Source organism: Caenorhabditis briggsae (assembly GCF_000004555.2).
Source record: "Caenorhabditis briggsae complete genome, chrV, whole genome shotgun sequence".
Classification (NCBI taxonomy): Eukaryota; Metazoa; Nematoda; class Chromadorea; order Rhabditida; family Rhabditidae; genus Caenorhabditis; species Caenorhabditis briggsae.
In genome coordinates, this window is record NC_013488.2 from 5,006,753 (window position 1) to 5,026,250 (window position 19,498).

Consider the following 19,498-nt stretch of genomic DNA (forward strand, 5'->3'; position numbering starts at 1 on the left):
AATTGCGTGGATTGGGATCGCTGCATCTCTATTGCCTCATGGAAGAACGGTGGCTTCCTTCTTCCATCTTAACATCAAGGATGGATGTAAGACCTCAACCATCCATCTTCAATCCGCCGAAGCCAAATACCTCGCCGAACATGATGTCGTATTTTGGGATGAGGCTCCTATGAGCCCCAAATCGTCACTTGAAACAGTGGATCAGCTTTTTCGTGACGTCACCAAAATCGATAAACCATTTGGTGGAAAAGTGATCATCCTTGGAGGCAACTTCCGACAGTGCCTTCCAGTTGTGGATAGAAAAGGAAGAGATGAGCAAATTTCAAATTCCATCAAAAGATCTCATCTTTGGCCACTTTTCCAAGTCTACCATTTGAAGACCAACATGCGTGCCCAAAATGCTGATGAAGAATGGAAAAGGTAAAAAATTAGATATTTAATTTATAATTTTCAATCTGATTTTTTCAGTTTCCTTCTTGGGGTTGGCGAAGGTCTGAAAGGAGAAGAGGGGACTGGAGTCATGGAAGTTCCAGAAGATCTCAGATGCGATGGAGATTTGGCCGAGGAGAATCTTTGGATCTTTACTTCGAAACGGGTCTAATGTTTCTGAAATCTCCAAAGTGACCATTCCCTCTCCAACCAACCAACAAGCACTTCAAATGAATCAAAAAGTGATGGAAATGGTTCCAGGAGAGATGAAGACGTATTTCAGTGTTGATGAGGTCGGAGACAACCAAAATAGTCACTCTGATGCTGCCAACTTTCCAACAGAATTTTTGAATAAAATGACTCCATCAGGATTACCACCACACAAATTGGAGCTGAAAGTTGGTGCATTGGTCATGCTCCTCCGAAACCTTGAAGTTCGAAACGGACTGTGCAATGGTACACGATTGGTTGTTCGAGAAATGGGAGAGCGGGTTCTCAGATGCGCTTTTATTTCGGGACCAAATGAAGGTGGAGACGTTTTGATTCCAAGAATCAAACTATCATTCAATTCGGGGATTCCATTCGTGCTCCAAAGACGTCAGTTCCCAGTAAAACCTGCCTTTGCTATGACCGTCAATAAGGCTCAAGGCCAAACATTCGATCGTATCGGACTGGACGCTCCGATTTTTGCTCATGGACAGCTATATGTTGCATTGACAAGAACAAGAACTAAGCAGACATGGGCGGAATAAAAATTTTGAAAATCCGGAATAAGGAATAAGGAAGAAGGAATGAAATTTAAAAATCAGGAATAAGGAATAAGGAATAAGGAATAACAATTTTAAAATCCGGAATAAGGAATAAGGAATAAGGAATGAAAAATTTAAAATCCGGAATAAGGAATAAGGAATAAGGAATAAGGAAGGAAAGAATTTCCGAACGAAGGAAGATTTCTTTTTGTCTTGAAAAACACGGTTTATTTTAAAACACGAACAACAAAGAGAGAACTCACAAACCGAGACACAAACAAGAAAAATGAAGAGGGAACTCTCAAACTAGAATTAAAAAACTAAAAAACAAAATCATAATTGTGAATTATCAGTTGTCCAGGCCATAATTTTTCAAATTGAGTGAACAAAAAGTTAATTTGCCAACAGTGTCGTTATTCAATCGGCTTCTTTTCGGGGTAAAGATGATGCTCGACTCTGGTAATCGGTTTCTAACCAGTTTCGGGCAATTTTCCAACCAGATTCGAGTAAAATTCCAACCAGATTCGGAAAGTTTTTATTTTCCGACCAGATCCGGTGATTTTCTGACCAGATCCGACCGAGAAAGCTAATTTTCCAACCTGATTCGGACAATTTTCTTACCAGATCTAGCCATTTCTGCTGCGGAATTTTCCCGAATCTGGTTGGAAACCGATTACCAGAGGATACACTCGTTTTCTGTTCTGACGAAGCATTCGTCAAACTTTCTCCGTTTTTTAGACATTTTTTCTGAAGTATTTAGTAATTGTAAAAACCTAATTTATTTCGAAAAAAACACTGAGAAAAACGCATAACTTTTCCAAGATTTCCAAAAAAAAAAATTTTTTGAAAAACGGTGCAAAGGTGCTCTGTTGAGCAAAATTTTACGCGGCAATTTAGAGCGTTCAAATTTTTTTCCCAGTTTTGAGATTTTTTTCTGATTTTTGATAGAAAAATTTTTAAATTTTTGAAGAGGAATAACAAAAAAAAATCAGGAATAAGGAATAAGGAATAACAATTTAAAAATCAGGAATAAGGAATAAGGAATGAAAAATTTAAAATCCGGAATAAGGAATAAGGAATAAGGAATAGAAAAAACACCCGGAATAAGGAATAAGGAATAAGGAATAAGGAATTCCGCTCATGTCTGGAACTAAGGATGGAATCAGAGTTTGAGCTCCAGAAAAAGTCATGCATAACATTGTTTACAAAAACATCCTGTAGCTCCATTTCTAGCTTAAATTTTTCAACCCATAGCCATTTTTCATAACTATCCTTTTCTAGGAATTAAACTGTTGATCTGAATTTTCCCTTTTTGATGGTTTTAAAATTGTTCTTCTAATCAATTGTTCTACTAATAAATTTTCAAAAAATAAAATGATAATTGGAACTTTTTGAATTTGAACTGAAGCCAGTGGAAATCGCGGCGTAGCCGCGAATTTTCACTGGTATTTTCTAGTGGAAAATTTCCACCCAAACCAATATACTAATGATTCAATTTTTTATTTACTTACTTTCAGATTTGATTAGTCTAGCTGACATGTGGTCACAAATATAAATCTATTTTTAATTTGTGTTTGAAAAATAATACTTTTAGACATTTACAGATATTGCAAAAGTTTTCAATTCTTTTCATCCGATTTTGTTGTTTCTCATTTACCGCATTTCGAACAAGATCATTTTCAGGTTTCCCGAAAAATCCGAAAAATCATTTTGTGTACACGAGGTTTGTTTACTCAAAATAGATATTCAGGGCTGGCTGAGAGTTAAGCGAGTCAGAAAATCATAAAATCGGAACAAAAATTCAAGTTTTAGAAACGTAGAAAAAATTCAGAAATTCAAATTAAAAATTTTTCTCATTGGGATGGTTTTCAATGTGTAATTTTTTTCAATTTTTCGCATTTTTCGTACATTTTTCAAGTTTTCTTCATTATTTTCAGAATGGGACTTTTCATAGAATTCGGAATTGTGCAATTCGTCGGATTTGTACTTTCCGTCACATTTCATGCGATTTTGCTGATTTTCATTCATACCCGAGCTACAAAACAATTCGGATCGTGAAAAATCCGAAAAACCAGCTTTCTTGTTAAATAATGAAAAAATGATATTGTCTTTGAAAGAATGAAAATTTTGAAAAAAAAAACAAAAATTAGAACAATTCTTTATTACAAAAACACATATACAAACAATTAAATTGAAATTAAGAAGAAAAGTTGGATCACTTAAGATGTACCGTATAATATCGTTCATCGGAAGATACCCGAGCTACAAAACAATTTGGATCAAGGGAGTTACTTGAGGGAGCAGGTTTAACTTTTTTTTGAAATTTTGGGAGCAGATAGAAGAGCTTATGAGGATTCCAAATTTGTTAAAAAAATCAGCAAAATGCGCACATGAGCTGAGTTATGACCTAGAAAAGTTTCCCTATGATTAAGCAATTTCTCGTGGAATTTTTTTCACGGAATAGTGTATTTCTTTTAAAACAATAGATTTTAATCAGCAGTGTGGTAAAGTGGTAAAATGGCAAGTTCAGAGGAGGAAGGTTGTAGGTTCGATTCCCCCGATCCCAAAAATTTTGCAAAATTTTTTTGTTTTATTTTAAGCTGCCATAACTGGTTCTGGAATAAAATTTACGCAATCTAAACGTGTTTTTCGGGTGTTTCTCGTTATGAACAGGCATTTTCCAGAATAAAAACAGAAATTTAATTTTTGAAGAAAATTATCGAAAGTGCCAATTATCTGGGTGCAAAACATTGTCAATGGTCAAATGCGCGTATTGTGCCAAGAACATATGTTTCCAGCAGTTTGTCATCAAATGCCACCGATGTGTTTAGAATCCTCAACTGTTTTTTCAATTAAAAAAAAACAAAAAAAATTTAAAAAAATTTTTGAAAAATCTTCGATGAACCCATGATTAGTGAATTTCTTCAAAAATTAAATGTCTGTTTTTATTCTGGAAAATGTCTATTCATAACGAGAAACCAAAAATTTTGCAAAATTTTTGGGATCGGGAGAATTGAACCTACAACCTTCCTGCACTGAACTTGCCATTTTACCACTTTACCACACTGCTGATTGAAATCTATTGTTTTAAAAGAAATACACTATTCCGTGAAAAAAATTTCACGAGAAATTGCTTAATCATAGGGAAACTTTTCTAGGTCATAACTCAGCTCACGTGAGCATTTTGCTGATTTTTTCAACAGATTTGGAATCCTCATAAGCTCTTCTATTTGCTCCCGAAATTTCAAAAAAAAGTTAAACCTGCTCCTTCAAGTAACTCCCTTGTTAGGCCAGAAGAAATTTAATAAATTCCAAGTTGAAGTGGATTTGACCTAATTAGTTCTGATCAACGAGTTGCAACGCGTGATTTTTATCGTGCAACGTTTAAAAGTTTGATCCTCAGCACATAATTCAGCAGCGAATTTTTTCTAAAATCTCACGTTTACTGGGGCGCAATTTCTGACCCACTGGCTTCAACCCAAGTGCTTATATATAAAACGCTACACGCGTCTGTCTTTCCCGGTGCCAGTCTGTCGACTTTTGAAAAACTTGAGAAATAAGTATAGATGACCGTTTAAGAAAAAATATAGAACTGAGCGACCGACCAGTAAAAAAACTAGATCAAATCGCGCCGAAGGCGTACCAGCTGGTTAAATAATGAAAGAATGATATTGTCTTTGAAAGAATGAAAATTTTGAAAAAAAAATTAAAACAATTCTTTATTACAAAAACACATATACAAACAATTAAATTGAAAAGTGTTAATTTTTCTTAAAAACCAGAAGAAAAGTTGGATCACTTAAGATGTACCGTATAATATCGTTCATCGGAAGAATTTTGGAAATTTCACTTTGATTATAAAAAAATCGTTTTTCCTCTAAAACCGGAATAACTCCAATGATATACTAACTTTTCAAACTTTTCGGGACCCGAATAATGTAATAAAATATTGGAATACTCGTTTTGAGAATGGTATAATAGTTCTTGGCCCGATGGAGATAAATTTCGGATTCCTATAATTAATCACGAATTATCCTAATTCCTCTAATAGAAGCTAAACCGTCAACTTCGAGCTCTATTATCTCGCTTAGTGTGAAGAATAACAAAAATTTGGCAACTGATAAAATATTGGTGATATTATGATAAACATTTTATCAGTTGACAGATTTATAATATTTCTCCGAGACATCGAGATACAGTGGCGAACATTAGTGAGTGTCCCTCTATACTTTTGTTCATAACTTTTCTCAAACTTGTCCAATCATTGAAAACTTTTTTATTAAATTTAGCTGAATTTCCAACAAATATAAATTTTTAAAACTCAATCCATTTTTGTGCCCTCTGAATCTTCTCAGACGTGACGATGACTCCAGAAGCAAACAAAAATTCCGTCAGAATTTTTTTAAAGGCTTTGTGATGAAAAATGTTTGGTGTAGATAAAATATGTAAAAAAATTTTGTAGCGGTTTAGGACACTTACTTTTGAGATGCTCACTGGAGCATAAAAGGTATGGTTCAGGAGTTTGACTATAACTCGGCTGAAAATGATCCAAATTTGCTCAAATTATGAGAGAATGTGTGTCATAAATTGCTATACAATATACATAAAAAAACTTTGTATTTTGGAAATAAACTTTTTTTTCATAATACATAGTTTGTCTTCGGTACATGAAAATGAAAAAAATTATGAAACATTTTTTATTCCCAAAACACAAAGTTTTGTATGTATATTGTAAAGCATTCAAAACCACGCATTCTCTCAAAATTTGAGCAAATTTGGATTATTTTGAACCGAGTTATAGCAAAACTCCAGAACCATACCTTTTATGCTCCAGTGAGCACATCTCAAGAGTGTTCCAAACTGCCTCAAATTTTTAAAGGTATATACTTGATTTACACCAAACATTTTTCATCACGAAGGCAATCTTTAAAATAATTCTGACGGAAATTTTTTTTTCTGGAGTCATCGTCCCGTCTGTGAAGATTCAGAAGACACAAAAATTGATTGAGTTTCAAAAAACTTATATAACGTTTTGTTGGAAATTCAGCTACAAAAAAAATTATTGGACAAGTTTGAGCAAAGTTATGAACAAAAGTATAGAGTGGCACTCCCTTGTGTAGGCTTCATTAGAGCTAATACGGTAATTGAAAAAAATTCTTTTGAAAAACTATTCCTGAAAAAGTAGTACCTGGATTACACAACAAAATGGCTTTTAATATTGAATATTCATTTGAATCCAATTGATTTCTTATGAGCGGAGGAAAACTGTCAGCTTTTGGAATTCTGGAAATATTTTTAAATTTTAACATTTCAAACAAAAATTAAAAATTAGAAAAAAGGGGAAAACTGAGCTGAAAAAGTTTCTAAAATTCCGAAATTCGGAACAATTTGAAAACTCCGAAAACATTTTTTTGACTTTTTGCAGTTTTCGAAAAATGAGATATTTCAAAAAACTCACATTTTTTGTTGGCGGTTTCCGTTTTTCCGATTTTCAAATTCTCCAAAAATATCAGACAACGAATTATTCAAAATCATAAAAATGACAACAATTCTGGACGAAACTAAAATTCGATCCGAAAAAAGAAAATTCCCAAAAAAGGCGAATGATTTCGAAAATTCGATAGATGAAAAAATCTGTTTCCACAAATTGGATTTTCTGAAAAACAACTTTTTTAAAATCAAAAACTGTTTTTTAGTTTCCTCACTTTTCCTATTCCAGAGGAACAATAGAATGACCATTCTGTCCAGCAACGTTTTCCAGAATTTTCTCGAATTTCTGATTTTCAGAATCCAGAAAAATTTCAGTATACTCGGTGATTATTCTTTCAGCGCTCCTAAGATTTTTCAAGTTTTTAGACATTTCATCATCCAATTTTCTGAAAGTGTTGATTTCTGGTCCAGTCTGAAAAAATGATATGAACAATCTGATAATTTTTAGTTTCTGAATCTTGGAATTTTTGAAAGTCGTTCGAAGTTTTGAGTTTCCTAATTTCTAAACTTCAGACTTTTTGGAAAAAATTACATTTTTCGTAACCAATACCATTGTTGTTTCTTCAGACCATTCCGGTTCCATTCCAATTTTCAAGCATTTCTGATATCGGCAAAATTTGCATAATTTTTTACCTGTAAGCTGTTTTTTTGATTTCTGAAAAATAAATGAAAAAATTCAAAAAAAAAAATAAACTCACTATTCTTATCCGGGTCCAAAAACTGTTCTTCCAAACATTTTTCCGACAGAGTTCTGCATTTCAAATTTTCAGATTTTTTCAGATTCACAATTCTTCTGAAAAACGAAGCACATGCTGCACAAGTCGAATCTGCACGATAACGTGATCCAATATGTTTGGCACTTCCACAAATTCGACATTTTTGAAGAGCGGGCATCTTAATGAAATTTTTAGAAAATTCAGTTTCTTCAGAAATTTTTTTCAGAATTTAAGATTCAGAAGTTTAGAAACTCAGCTCTTTAGAAATTTAGAAAATTGAAAAACCGGAAATTCATAAACTTTGAAATTCGGAAATTCAAAAACTTTGAAATTCGAAAATTCAGAAATTCAGCAGTTCAGAAATTCTGAAAAAACTTAGAAATTCAGGAAAATTGAAGAATTCAAAGGTTCAAAATCTAATGTTCCAGGAATCTCACAATCTTTCTCCAAAATTCAGAAATATAACAATTCAGATATTTGGAAATTCAGAAGTTCTGAAATTCAGAACTCCTGAAAAAACAGCAATTGCGAAAATTCTCAAAAAAAAAACGAAATTTCAAACTTAAATTTGAAAAAAGAAGTTTTTCAACTGCCTAAAAAATATAATTTTTTTCGACACAACACACCTAAATCCTAATTTTCTGATTTCATATTTTACCTCTGTCTGATTATTTGTGTCTACGTGACAAATCTCAAAAAATAATGTTTGATTTGCTTTTGGGATCAGAAAAACAAAAAAAAGGAAACTAAATTTTCAGGATTATATAATTTTTATCTGAAATTATTTTTTATATGATTTGAAAAAAAAGAAATACCTTGAAAACAGGTCGAATGAAAAGAGATTAACTCAGAACTCTTTTCAGACAAGATTAGAAAACAGAAAAAGTACTGAAAAGATTATTTATATGTGATATTTATGCAATTTAGACTTTCGTGTGATCATCATAAAAAATGTATTTTTTATAGGAGCAAAAATAACAAATAGTACTTTTAAACAGATGAGTTTCGTGTGATCAGATTTTTTGTTTACCACACTTCACTAAATTTTTTTTCGTCTGCAAAAAATATAACTTTTTTTGCTCTATTGAACTTTTCTCTCTTTATTAATAATTTGATGTTTGTGATGATCAGGAGTGTGGTGATCACTGGTAAACGGAAATGATAGAGAAGTTTATTCAAAGGGATACGAAAAATATAATAATTTTCTTGGAATTTTGTTCATATGAAGTTTTCTCGGAGTTGAACTTGTGGACCATTTTGAGCATTTTCAGGAGCATGGAGCTCGGCTGCCAAGTTTCCGATCACTTTGAAATTTTAAAGGTAGCTGAAAAACTAGGAATTTTCGAACCCAGGACCCAGGACCCAGGACCCAGGACCCAGGACCCAGGACCCAGGACCCAGGACCCAGGACCCAGGACCCAGGACCCAGGACCCAGGACCCAGGACCCAGGACCCAGGACCCAGGACCCAGGAGCCCTGAAGCCCTGAAGCCCTGAAGCCCGGAAGCCCGGAAGCCCGGAAGCCCGGAAGCCCGGAAGCCCGGAAGCCCGGAAGCCCGGATCTCTGGAATCCCGGATTTCCGGAATCCCGGATCCCCGGAAAAATCGAGAAAAAATTGCTCAAAGTCGGGGACAGAAAATCTTTCAAAGTGGCCGGAAATCAACTGAAAATACGTTTTCGTATCTTTTACTGACCGGTACTGTATCATTTTTTTTTTGCACAAAATACAGTAATCAAAAGGTCACTTTCAAATCTTCCCTAGACCATAGTACGTACATTATGCAATTATACATACTTCAGAACACTTTCTGCGTAATATTTGTGCTTACACTTGTTTTAGTGTACCAAATTACCTGATTTTCTACACTCACGATTTTTTCTCTGTTGGCTCAAATTTTTGAGCGAGAGAGGTCTTGCTCAGTAATCTTGCCTTAACCGTCAAAGTGTAATATTTATTTGCTCGACGTTCGGAGAAAAAAAAACTTGAAAGAAACATGTGCAAATATATTAATACAAATAAAAAAAGCGGAGATCTGGACAAACAGACACACAGATAAATCAGGATTCAACACGAGTCATTAAAAGGTTAGGATCTCAGACATTTCCGAATTCCAGATTTTTAGAACTCCAGAATTTCAGAATATCCGAGTTTTAGAATTTCAGATTTCCGAATCTCAGAATCTCAGAACTTCAGAATCACAACCTCTCAAAATTTCAGTTTTTCAGAGTTCCAGATTTTTATAATTTCAGATTTCATAATTGTCAACATTCAAAATCAAAAGAATTTTAAAATTTCAATTTTTTTTTTGATTTTCAGAATCTTAGAATCTTAGGAACTCAGACTTTTCGGCGTTTCTGGATTTGTAATTTTCATCAAAAATTTTTGAATTTTTGGTTTTCAAATAAAACCAAGAAATTCAGAGATCCAAATGTTGGGTTATGACTTGAAATTTAAATTATCTTTTGAAATGTTTTAAAAAATTCAAAAATTCCAAAATAAAAGTTAAAAAACATATAATTTGCGAATCATTTTGATTCGCTGCTCTTTCATCCCAACCTCAATCCAATACCAAATTCCCTGTCTAAATATGGAAAATTCCTCCAAAAAAAATCTTAGAACTATACGAATGGCCGAAATCTGATCCTCACCGGATATTCCGCATGACAGGCCGAAAAATTGTGGAAAAAAGGGGATTTTTATTTGTTGTGAATGAATCTACGTCATTAGTCAGCTGGATTTTGGGACTGTACGAAAAAAGTTTAGCTGTTCTCTAAATTTCTGAATCTTTGAATTTCCAGTTTTCTAAAATTCTAAATCTGTAACGCGTTGATTTTTTTTAAACCTCAATTTCTGGAATTTTTAGAATTTCTGAAAATCCGAATTTCCAAAACTTGAAAATCTAAACATTTTTAAAGTTATATACTTTCTGAGTTTGTTCAGATCATACAAATTCTGAGTTTTCTGGAACTTCCTGAAATTCATAGAAATGTGAAACTACTGGAATTTTCGCAAATTGTTAAAGAAACGAATTCAGGCAAAAAAAGTCTGAAAACATTTGTTGTTGTTTTTGCTACCTATTTTTATATCACAATATACTTGTCAATCAATCACAACTCAAATATGTTTCCGTTTTTTCTTATATTTTTGAGTTTTTTTTTTTGGGATAGATGATCCTTATTTTTCCAGTTTTGAGCTTTTTGAAAAAAGTTTTCAGCTCAAATTTGTAGGATTTTTTCCAACAACATTCAAAGTTTGGATCTCTGTCTTCTGAATTTTTGGAGCGTGAAGTTTAAGTTTCAGACTGCCACGTCATCTGAAACTCTCCTGAGATTTCTTTAGAGGGTGGTGTGGGGTAATTCAATTTTTTCATTCTCAATGTCTTTTTTTTTAATTGTGTCATCAGAAAATTTCGAATTCAATACTTTTTTTTAAATTTTTCATTATTGTTAATTCTGGATTTTCAGATATTTGAAAAATCGGTCAGAGTTTTCATTTATAACATTTTAAAATGTTGGAATTTTCATAATTTTTTCCAAGAGTTTCATTACTTTTTAGTATTTTTTTATTCTCAGAAATTACATCTTTTTTTCTTGGAGCTTTCAGTTTTTTGATGTTCAAACTTTTGGGAAATTTTAATGTTTTAATTTTTCACTCCTCGAGGGGAAGTTTTGGGAAATATATTTTTCAGGTCCCCCCCCCCCCTCCACTCCTTTAAAATTTAGATTTTCAAGTCTTTTGAGCACTAGCTAACCAAAATGTGCCAAATTCACGCCCTCTCGAACTCTTCCTTTTTTCATTTTGAGAGTATGAGCAAATAAACAAATGAGAAAACTTGGGGGACGAAAAAAAATTGAAGAAAAAGTGTTCAGTTTTTTGATCCACTCCTCCACTTTTTTATATTTGCTCACCCTCTTACTGTTTAATTTTTCTTCGCTTTGGCATTTTTGTGCTCATTGAGAAGAATCTTTGCATTTTTGAGCGGTTTCTAAGTTTTTTTGAATTTAGGGGTTTTTTCGAACTTCTGAGTTTTTTTTTCGAATATTCTAGCAAAACATCAAAGTTGCTTAATTTTGCAAATCGGCTTTTCTAGGACACCACCTTTATTTGGTCTGGAATTGCTCTGATATTCATCTGGTATGTTTTCTAGGCCAACAAGTTTGGTGGCCTAGAAAATGCATGTTTGGAAAGTTAGGTGACCACGTTAAAATGATAGGAAACAGACCACGTCAAAATCAGGTCATTGCTAGGCGAAAAAAGTATGTTTTCTAGGCCATTTTAACATGGTGGCCTAACTTTTGCAAGTTGAATTTCATAGGCCACCGTAGTCGTTGGTCCCAAAATGGTTTCACTTTCACCTGATATGTTTTCTAGGTCATTTAACATGGTGGCCTAACTTTTGCAAATTGAGGTTTCTAGGCCACCAACTTTTTTTGGCTATGCACTTTTAGTGTTTTCTAGAACATGTTGCCGTGGTGGTCTAGCTTTCGGGAGTTGAGATTTCTATTCCACCACGTTAAAATCATCTAGAAAAAACATCACGTGAATATCAGACCATTCCTAGGCCAAAAAAGTTGGTGGCCTAGAAAACTCAACTTGCAAAAGTTAGGCCACCACTTCAAATTGTTCGACTTTTCGAAATATGATTAAATTTTGGGTATTTTTGGATATTTGAAAAAGTTTTAGACTATTGAGAATTTTCAGATTAAAAAACCAAACTCTTTTTTCTGTGTTTTGGTAGGTATCTACAGATATTTGACGTTTTGTTCTTTTTTAGGAAACTTCCGATCCTTTGCAATAAGATACTTTCAGAATATTTTTTTGGAAACATCAATGTCAAAATATTGTGATTTATTATGAAAAAAATTCGGGAATTTGAAAAGCTTAACATTTTTGAATTTCTCAATTTCTAGAATTGAATTTTCATCCTTCTGAAAATTTCGGAGTTTCCGAAATTCTGGATTTTTGAATTCATGGTTTTTTCGCATTTTTCATATTTTCTAAAATTTTACTATTCTTCTCAATTTTCAAAATACTTTTATTTCCAATTTCTGAACCCCTTATCCTCAAATTTTCCTTCTCCCTCGCTTTATTTGAGAATGTCAAACATCAAGTTTTCACTTTTTTTTTTCGTTCAAAAAGGATGTTCAAACGTATATTATGGGACACCATAAATCATATCACTTAGTAGTCAACTTCTCATTTTCTCGACAGCACAACACAAAAGTTTAATGGAAATTTTTCAAAAAAATATTTTAAATGAGCTCATTATTTTAGAAGAATTGGGCGTCTAATGACTTGTAGTTTACACTTACAACATGTGAAAAAACGGGAAAAATTGAGTTTTGCAGAAAAACATTAGTAAATTTTGTTTTTAATTATTAGTCTTTAAGTTCTGAAAAAATATTTCTGAAATTCTCAAAAAGTCAAAATTTGAAATTCCAACATTTCAATTTTCCAATTTTTAGACTGTCATAATTTTCCTTTTAAATTTTTTTGAGTTTGGGAATTTTCGTATTTTTGAATTTCTGAATTTCTTCAGAGTTTCAGAAATTTCAAATTTTGCAAAAATTTCTAAATTCCAAAAATCTGTGTTTTGTTTCCGAAAAAAGTTATTTCCAAATTAGAAACATCAAGTTTTTCTTGTTCCATTCAATTTTTCCAAAAAAAGGGTCCTTCCCAAAAAATCCAATTCAATAAAAATGTCTAGTCCTCCTTCAAAGCAATCTCAAAGAACAGAACAAATGACCAGATTGACGTCAAAAAAAAATGGACCCAGTTGTCCTTTTTGTTTACATAGTACGTATTCAAAAATAGAAAAAAATTGTCTATAAAAATTTGAAATGTTGGAATAATTTATAACATTTTTCAGATAATTTTCGAAAACAGGTTTTTTTTTCAATTTTTGTTTTGGTCCATTAAAGCAGACATTTTTTCGGAAGTTTTTTTTTGTTGGAAAATTTTTCTCTAAATTTCCTGATTTCTTTGGCTCGTCTAATTTTTTATTTGGTCATTCAAAGATGGATTATTGGATTTTTCCGGTTAATTCAAATAAATTGATGAGCTCAGTGAGCAAATAATTTGATATTTGAGAACATTCTTCTTTAGGAATCTGGAAATTTTTGAAACTTTGAAGGTCCGGAGTTCCCGAATTTCCGAGATGTTGTATTTAATTTCGGGTTACAGAATCAGAGAAATCTCAAAATTCTAAAAACATTGTGAAGTTCATGAAACACATAAATTCAAAATTCCAAAACTCAGAAATTCAGAAATTCAGAATTTCCGAAATCCACGAATTCAAAAACCGTGAAACACGTGATAGGAGGTCCACACACTATCAAGTTTGAGTTCACATATCTCGGCTCCTGTAAAAGATATCAAAATTGTGTTAACTGATAAAATGTTTGTGATATTATGATAAACAATGTATTAGTACAACTTTTCTGTATCTTTGACAGGAACCATGATAAATTAGTTCAAAGTTAAAAGTTGACGGGCTCTTCTATTACAGGTTTTACGGTAATCAAAAAGTTTACAAAATTTCAAAACCCAAATTACAAAAAACCCATAGTTTCAAAATTGTCGTTTTCAATTTTTAGGCAAAGTTAGCACAAAAGAAACAAAATCCTCCAATTTTTTTTCTGTTTCCGTTTCTCCAAATGACACATATTACTAATCTTTTCTTTGCTCAAGTCAACACCACACCCATTCCAAAATTCCTTCCTCCATTTTTTTTCTCCTGTATATTCTTCCTCCACTTGGCAGAACTGTACACAAAACGCAAAAAAAAAAAAATCATATGCTCTTGCTCTTTTACCCCCGCGTACAACTTGCTCCGTGGAGCACACACACACACACTTACCGCTTATCCCTCTCGCAGTTTCCGGAGCAAAAAAAACGAGCACCTTGGAATTTTGTGATTTCGATTTTGTCAGTTTACTCGAAAAAAAAAGTTCCTTGGTTTTTTTCTTGTTTTCCAATTTTTCAAATTTCAGAATTATAGATTTTTCTGAATTTCTGAGTTTTCAATTTCTGAATTTCAGAATTTCAGAATTGTAGACAATTTTGGACCATTTCAAAACTTTGGTTTTCTTTAAAATCTGAAATCCTGAATTTGTGAGATCAGAAATTTGAAATTTTAAAAATTTTAAATTATGATTTTCCTAAATTTTCTTTTTGATCTTTTTTGAAGATTTTCTCTCATATTTCCCAGATTCACACATTTTATTTAAATTTTTAGACATTTTTATATTTTCAGACAAATCTCTGAAACTTTTTCTCGAAAAAAGTAGTCATCATGGCCGAGTGGAGCTACAACAACCGTGAAAAGCAAATTCATGAGAAGGTTGGCCAGAAAAAGTCTTAAAGGGGGACTCCGGTCAAATTTTTTATTGCATTAAAATGTGTTAAAAGTTATCTATTTTCCTAATATTATTGCGAAATTTTTTTTTCAAAAATCCGAAATCCCCGAAAAACGTTGTTGAAAAGGAAAACATTCAAAAAAAAAAGGTGCTGCCGAGGGACGAGGATTTTCAGTGAGAAACCTAGGCCACGCGTGCGGCGCGACTTTCTTACCGGACAATTTTTCCGGATTTTTTTTTGCTTTTATCTCCGACAGGTAAAAAACGTTAAAAAACACTGTCGGCCACTTGAAAATAATGCTATCAGGCGCCGTGGCNTAGGTTTCTCNNNGGGCGGGAATTNAAATCNTNGTCCCTCGGCGGCACCTTTTTTGAATTTTTTTTCATTTTCAACGGCGTTTTTCGGGGATTTCGGATTTCTTTCGAATTTTTTCGCAATAATATTTGAAAAAAAAAGATAACTTTTGAAACATTTTTATACAAAAAAAAAATTTTGGTCGGATTCCCCCTTTAAAATTCAAAAATGTCCTTCAATGTTTCGAATTTTCTTCTGTAAAATTTTTATCGATACAATTTTTTAAAATTTGACCAATTTTTGAATTTTTCGAGAATGAATAAATTCAAACTTCCCTACAATGCTGAAATATAAAAAAGCGATTTCAAAAGTTGTGAATTTTTGAATTTCAGGAAGTCGGAATTTCGGACTTCCCAAATAGCTGAACTTCTGAAACATTATAAAAATAAACATTCTTAATTACCCAACTAATTAAGGCTAACTAACTAATTATTCAGGTATTCGACACCCTCTCCCGTCCATTATCCCGTGCGAGCAAGGCGAAATCCGAGGGAAATCAATCATCCAGAGAATCTCCTTCTCAGTCGCCGTGAGTTTTTTGGTTGTGTTTTTCAGAACTGTGACATTTTAGAACTCTTTTCAAAAATTACCAAAAATTAAAAGTTTTAAGATCCACATATCGAAAGTTTATTTGGAAAAGTTTTGCAAATAAAATTCAAAAGTGTTGCCTGGATGTTCCCATGGAGATTTTTTGATTTCCATAGAGATCTGGAAAAAAATGTTTGCTAGAATGTTTTGTACATGTTTTTCTTGTTATTTTTTTTTCAAATTTTGAGGAGAGCCCATAAATAAAACAAATCGGAAAATGTGAGATTCTATAATTTGTGCTCTAATTTCTAATATCTTCTTAAAGCTAAAATTCTTGATGTCTGAAGGATTATCTGATGTTCGGATTTTTTTGGAAATAAAAAGATTTTGAAAATCCAAGATTCCGAAAATCAGAGATTTTCAGATTTTGACATATTGAAGTTTTTTCATTTAACATTTGAAAAATTCTGGTTCTTTTCTTCTAATATATTGATTATGAAAAATTTGACATTCCGGAATTTGGAAATTTCTATTCTGAAACTCTGAGATTATGAAATTCCACGACTTTGAGACTTGTTAAGGTTTGCGATTCTGAAAATCCGAAGTTTCACTATTTGAAATTCCCAGATTCTGAATTTCTAAAGTTCAATCAAGATTTCTTAACTTCCATGACTCTGAAACTTTGAAATTCGAGATAATTTCGGTTTCTGAAAAATGGCGATTCGAAATTTCTGAAAACCTAAAATTCTAAGATTTGGAGATTCTAAACTTCTGAGATTCTGAGATTCTGAGATTCTTAGATTCTGAGATTCTGTGATTCTGGAATTCTGAATTTCTAAAAATATGCAACTCTCAAATTCTGAAATTTTGAAATTCTGAAGTTCCGAGATTCTGAGATTCTGAGATTTTGCCCAAAATCCCCAATCCCTCCTTTCCTCTTCGCAATATTTTTCTCAAATAAAAAATCTCAACTAATCCAATTTCTTTAAAAAACTGCCGGAAAAAATAAACAATTTCCCCCAAAAAATAATATCCAAAAATCAAATTTGAACACGGAAATTTACCATTTTTCCCTGCAAAAAGTCAGCAAGGAAAAAACAAGGGAAAAAATGAAAAAAGGAAACAAAAATTAGTAAATCTCATTAGTAACAACCCTATTGTTCTACTAGCTGTTCCCCAGAAAAATATGACTCATTTTTTTGAAAAAAAAATTTTTGTGGGAAAATTTTTTTTCGGTGGTCCTGTGTAATCCGTACTTTGTCATTTTTTCCTGTGATTTTGATTCTCTGAGAAAGTGTTTTTTGTTTGATTTTTGAAATTTTAGGGACCATGACCATAGGCTTAAAAGTTAATACCATGAACCATGAATGAGAAAAAAGGAAAAAAATAGGAAAAGAGGGATTAATTTTGATGTGACCTTCTTTTGAAAATGTGCTCTGTTGAGAATAAAAAACTTATGAGAAAAATGAAAAATTTTTGAAATTTTTGAAACAAAAATAAAAAAATTTTGAATTTCTGAATTTTCGATTTTCAGAATTTCCAAGATTTTTTGAATAGCCGAAACTCAGAGTTTATGGAATTCTCGAAATTTCAAAATTTGGAAATTCTAAATTCGCTGAAACTCCCTTTTTTCCTAAATTTTTTTCTCAAAACCTGTTTTCTCTAATTTCAAAAAAACCCTCATAAAAACTTCATTTCACTAATTCCCTTGTTTTTCTAGGTTTCATTTTTCAGCGGAAAAACCTATTTTTCCAAAAAAAAATTTGCTGGAAAAAATGAAAAAGTTCATAGATCAGAAAAAAAACATAACTGCAGAAAAAGTTTGGAACATTTTGGAAAAAGAGAAATTTTTCGGAGAAATGAAAATGACGTGTGAAAAAAAAACGGAAATTTCGAAAAATCCGGAAACCACAACCAAAAAGTGCTGGACATTTAAAATTTTTCACCCAGAAGTTACAAACCACAAATACTCTCTCTATCTGTGCAGTGGAGCGTACTTCCATATATTCACACATGCATAAACATTTTTTTCTTCCATAATTAGAGATTCGTTTCACAGAAAAAATGCGCCCGGAACTTTTTTGAGAAAAAGGTTTTGGGAAAGTTTTTGTTCCCAGAAGAAATTATTTTAAGAGATTTTTTCTTTTGGAGAGATTCTTTTTTAGTTTTAGTCCATTTTTTGGTCTTTCGTTAGCTTATCGAAAATGTTTTATGATTTCTGAAGTTCTGAAATTATAATTTCTCGAGTTTCAAATTTCCAAAATTTTCGAATTGTTAGGTATTTTCAAATTTCAGATTTTCGGAGTGTCTGATTGTCTGAATACCTAAGATTTTTTTTGAATTTCTGTACAATTCGGAATGTTTTCATTTTCTGATTTTCGAATTTTTTTTGAAAATTTTTGGCTTTCTGGATTTGAAAAATCCATAAACCACAAAATTTCGAATATCTAATTCTTTGAATTTCAGAACTTCAAAACTTTAGAATTTTTCAGAATTTCTGAGTTTCTGAATTGCTGAATACCGTAAAACCTATGTTAGAAGGCCCGGCCCTTCGATTATTCCGAGATACCTCCGGAGCGCCGTTTAATTGCAAGGACCCTTTAATTAGAGGGGCCCTTCTACAGTGCGCGTCATAATTATAGGACACCCCTCCCAAATGAGTGTTTTGAAAAAAAATCTACGTCCACTGAATTTCAGACCAATTGAGCCATTTTTGAGCGCACAGGGCTCACATGTCACTTTTTAGGCCACGTCATAATTATTATAGGACACCCCTGGAAAATGAAAAATCTCAAGTTTTTAGGGAAAAAAATTCAAAAAATTTCTTTTTTTTCTTTTTTTGTTAAATTTCTTTTTTTGTTGAAAACTGTTAAAATAGTCTCAAAACAGCCTTTTTTGACAATATACACAATCATTGATCCCTGTATTCCAGTTTCAGAAGAAAAAATTATTTTCAGACATTTTTGACATTGTTTGGATTTTTGAAATAAATCGTAAATAACTTGGCTCCTGAAATTGATAAGAAACGTTTAACAGTGCTCATTATCAAGTTGCAAGTGTTCGAGTTATTTTGAGCTTCGAAAGCTCAAAATTGAGGCCAAGTTTGAACAGAAAAATTATTGCGGGACCAAAAAATTGTTAACGCTGTAAATAATGTTCGAAAGACTTTCTAAATTACCAGAAATGCCATTAAAATGGAGTATTAGTACGGAATGAGAATTTTCAGTCACCAACTCAAGTTTTTCACCATAATCACATTCACCGAATTTCAAGGGCAGTTTTAGAAATTTTAGTCTTGCTTAAATTGGAAACAACAGCTCAGAATATCATAACAACAATTAGTATACAATCCAAATCACTGAAAAAATATTTACTATCAATTCCAGCTCCTACGGAAAGCTCACCCAGGAGCCAAGTTATTCACGATTTATTTCAAAAATCCAAAAAATGACAAAAAAGTCTGAAAATAATTTTTTCTGAAACTTGAATAGAAGGATCAATGATTGTGTATATTGTCAAAATAGGCTGTTTTGAGACTATTTTGACAGTTTTCAACAAAAAAATTTGAATTTCTGTCCCAAAAAACTTTTAGATTTTTCATTTTCCAGGGGTGTCCTATAATTATGACGCGGCCTAAAAAGTAACTTTTGAGTCCTGCGCGCTCAAAAATTGCTCAATTGGTCTGAAATTCAGTGGACACAGGTTTTTCCACACGCTGAATCGAACAGCATTTACAGAATTTAGTTCTTTTTTTTTATTTTTTCAAAACACTCATTTGGGAGGGGTGTCCTATAATTATGACTGTTTTTTCCCGAAATTTTTCATCGAAAAATTCGACGAATTTTAGTTCAAAATTCATGAAAATCTGTCAA

General features: G+C 32.3%; 3 protein-coding genes across 3 annotated transcripts; 2 read left to right on the top strand and 1 right to left on the bottom strand.

Annotated features, from left to right (window-relative positions):
• Positions 1–6,888: 6,888 nt before the first annotated feature.
• On the bottom strand, positions 6,889–7,562 carry CBG01108 (the record flags this gene model as incomplete). The annotated part of the gene is made up of 3 exons (XM_002635842.2): positions 6,889–7,080; positions 7,201–7,301; positions 7,367–7,562. The coding sequence occupies 3 exons, from the start codon at positions 7,560–7,562 to the stop codon at positions 6,889–6,891; spliced, it is 489 nt and encodes a 162-aa protein (XP_002635888.2).
• A 1,097-nt stretch (positions 7,563–8,659) lies between these two features.
• On the top strand, positions 8,660–8,872 carry CBG01107 (the record flags this gene model as incomplete). Its single annotated transcript, XM_002635841.1, has 1 exon — positions 8,660–8,872. One exon carries the CDS (start codon positions 8,660–8,662, stop codon positions 8,870–8,872), a length of 213 nt encoding a protein of 70 aa, XP_002635887.1.
• A 5,807-nt stretch (positions 8,873–14,679) lies between these two features.
• On the top strand, positions 14,680–15,793 carry CBG01106 (the record flags this gene model as incomplete). Its single annotated transcript, XM_002635840.1, has 3 exons — positions 14,680–14,727; positions 15,536–15,627; positions 15,709–15,793. 3 exons carry the CDS (start codon positions 14,680–14,682, stop codon positions 15,791–15,793), a joined length of 225 nt encoding a protein of 74 aa, XP_002635886.1.
• Between the last annotated feature and the right edge of the window lie 3,705 nt (positions 15,794–19,498).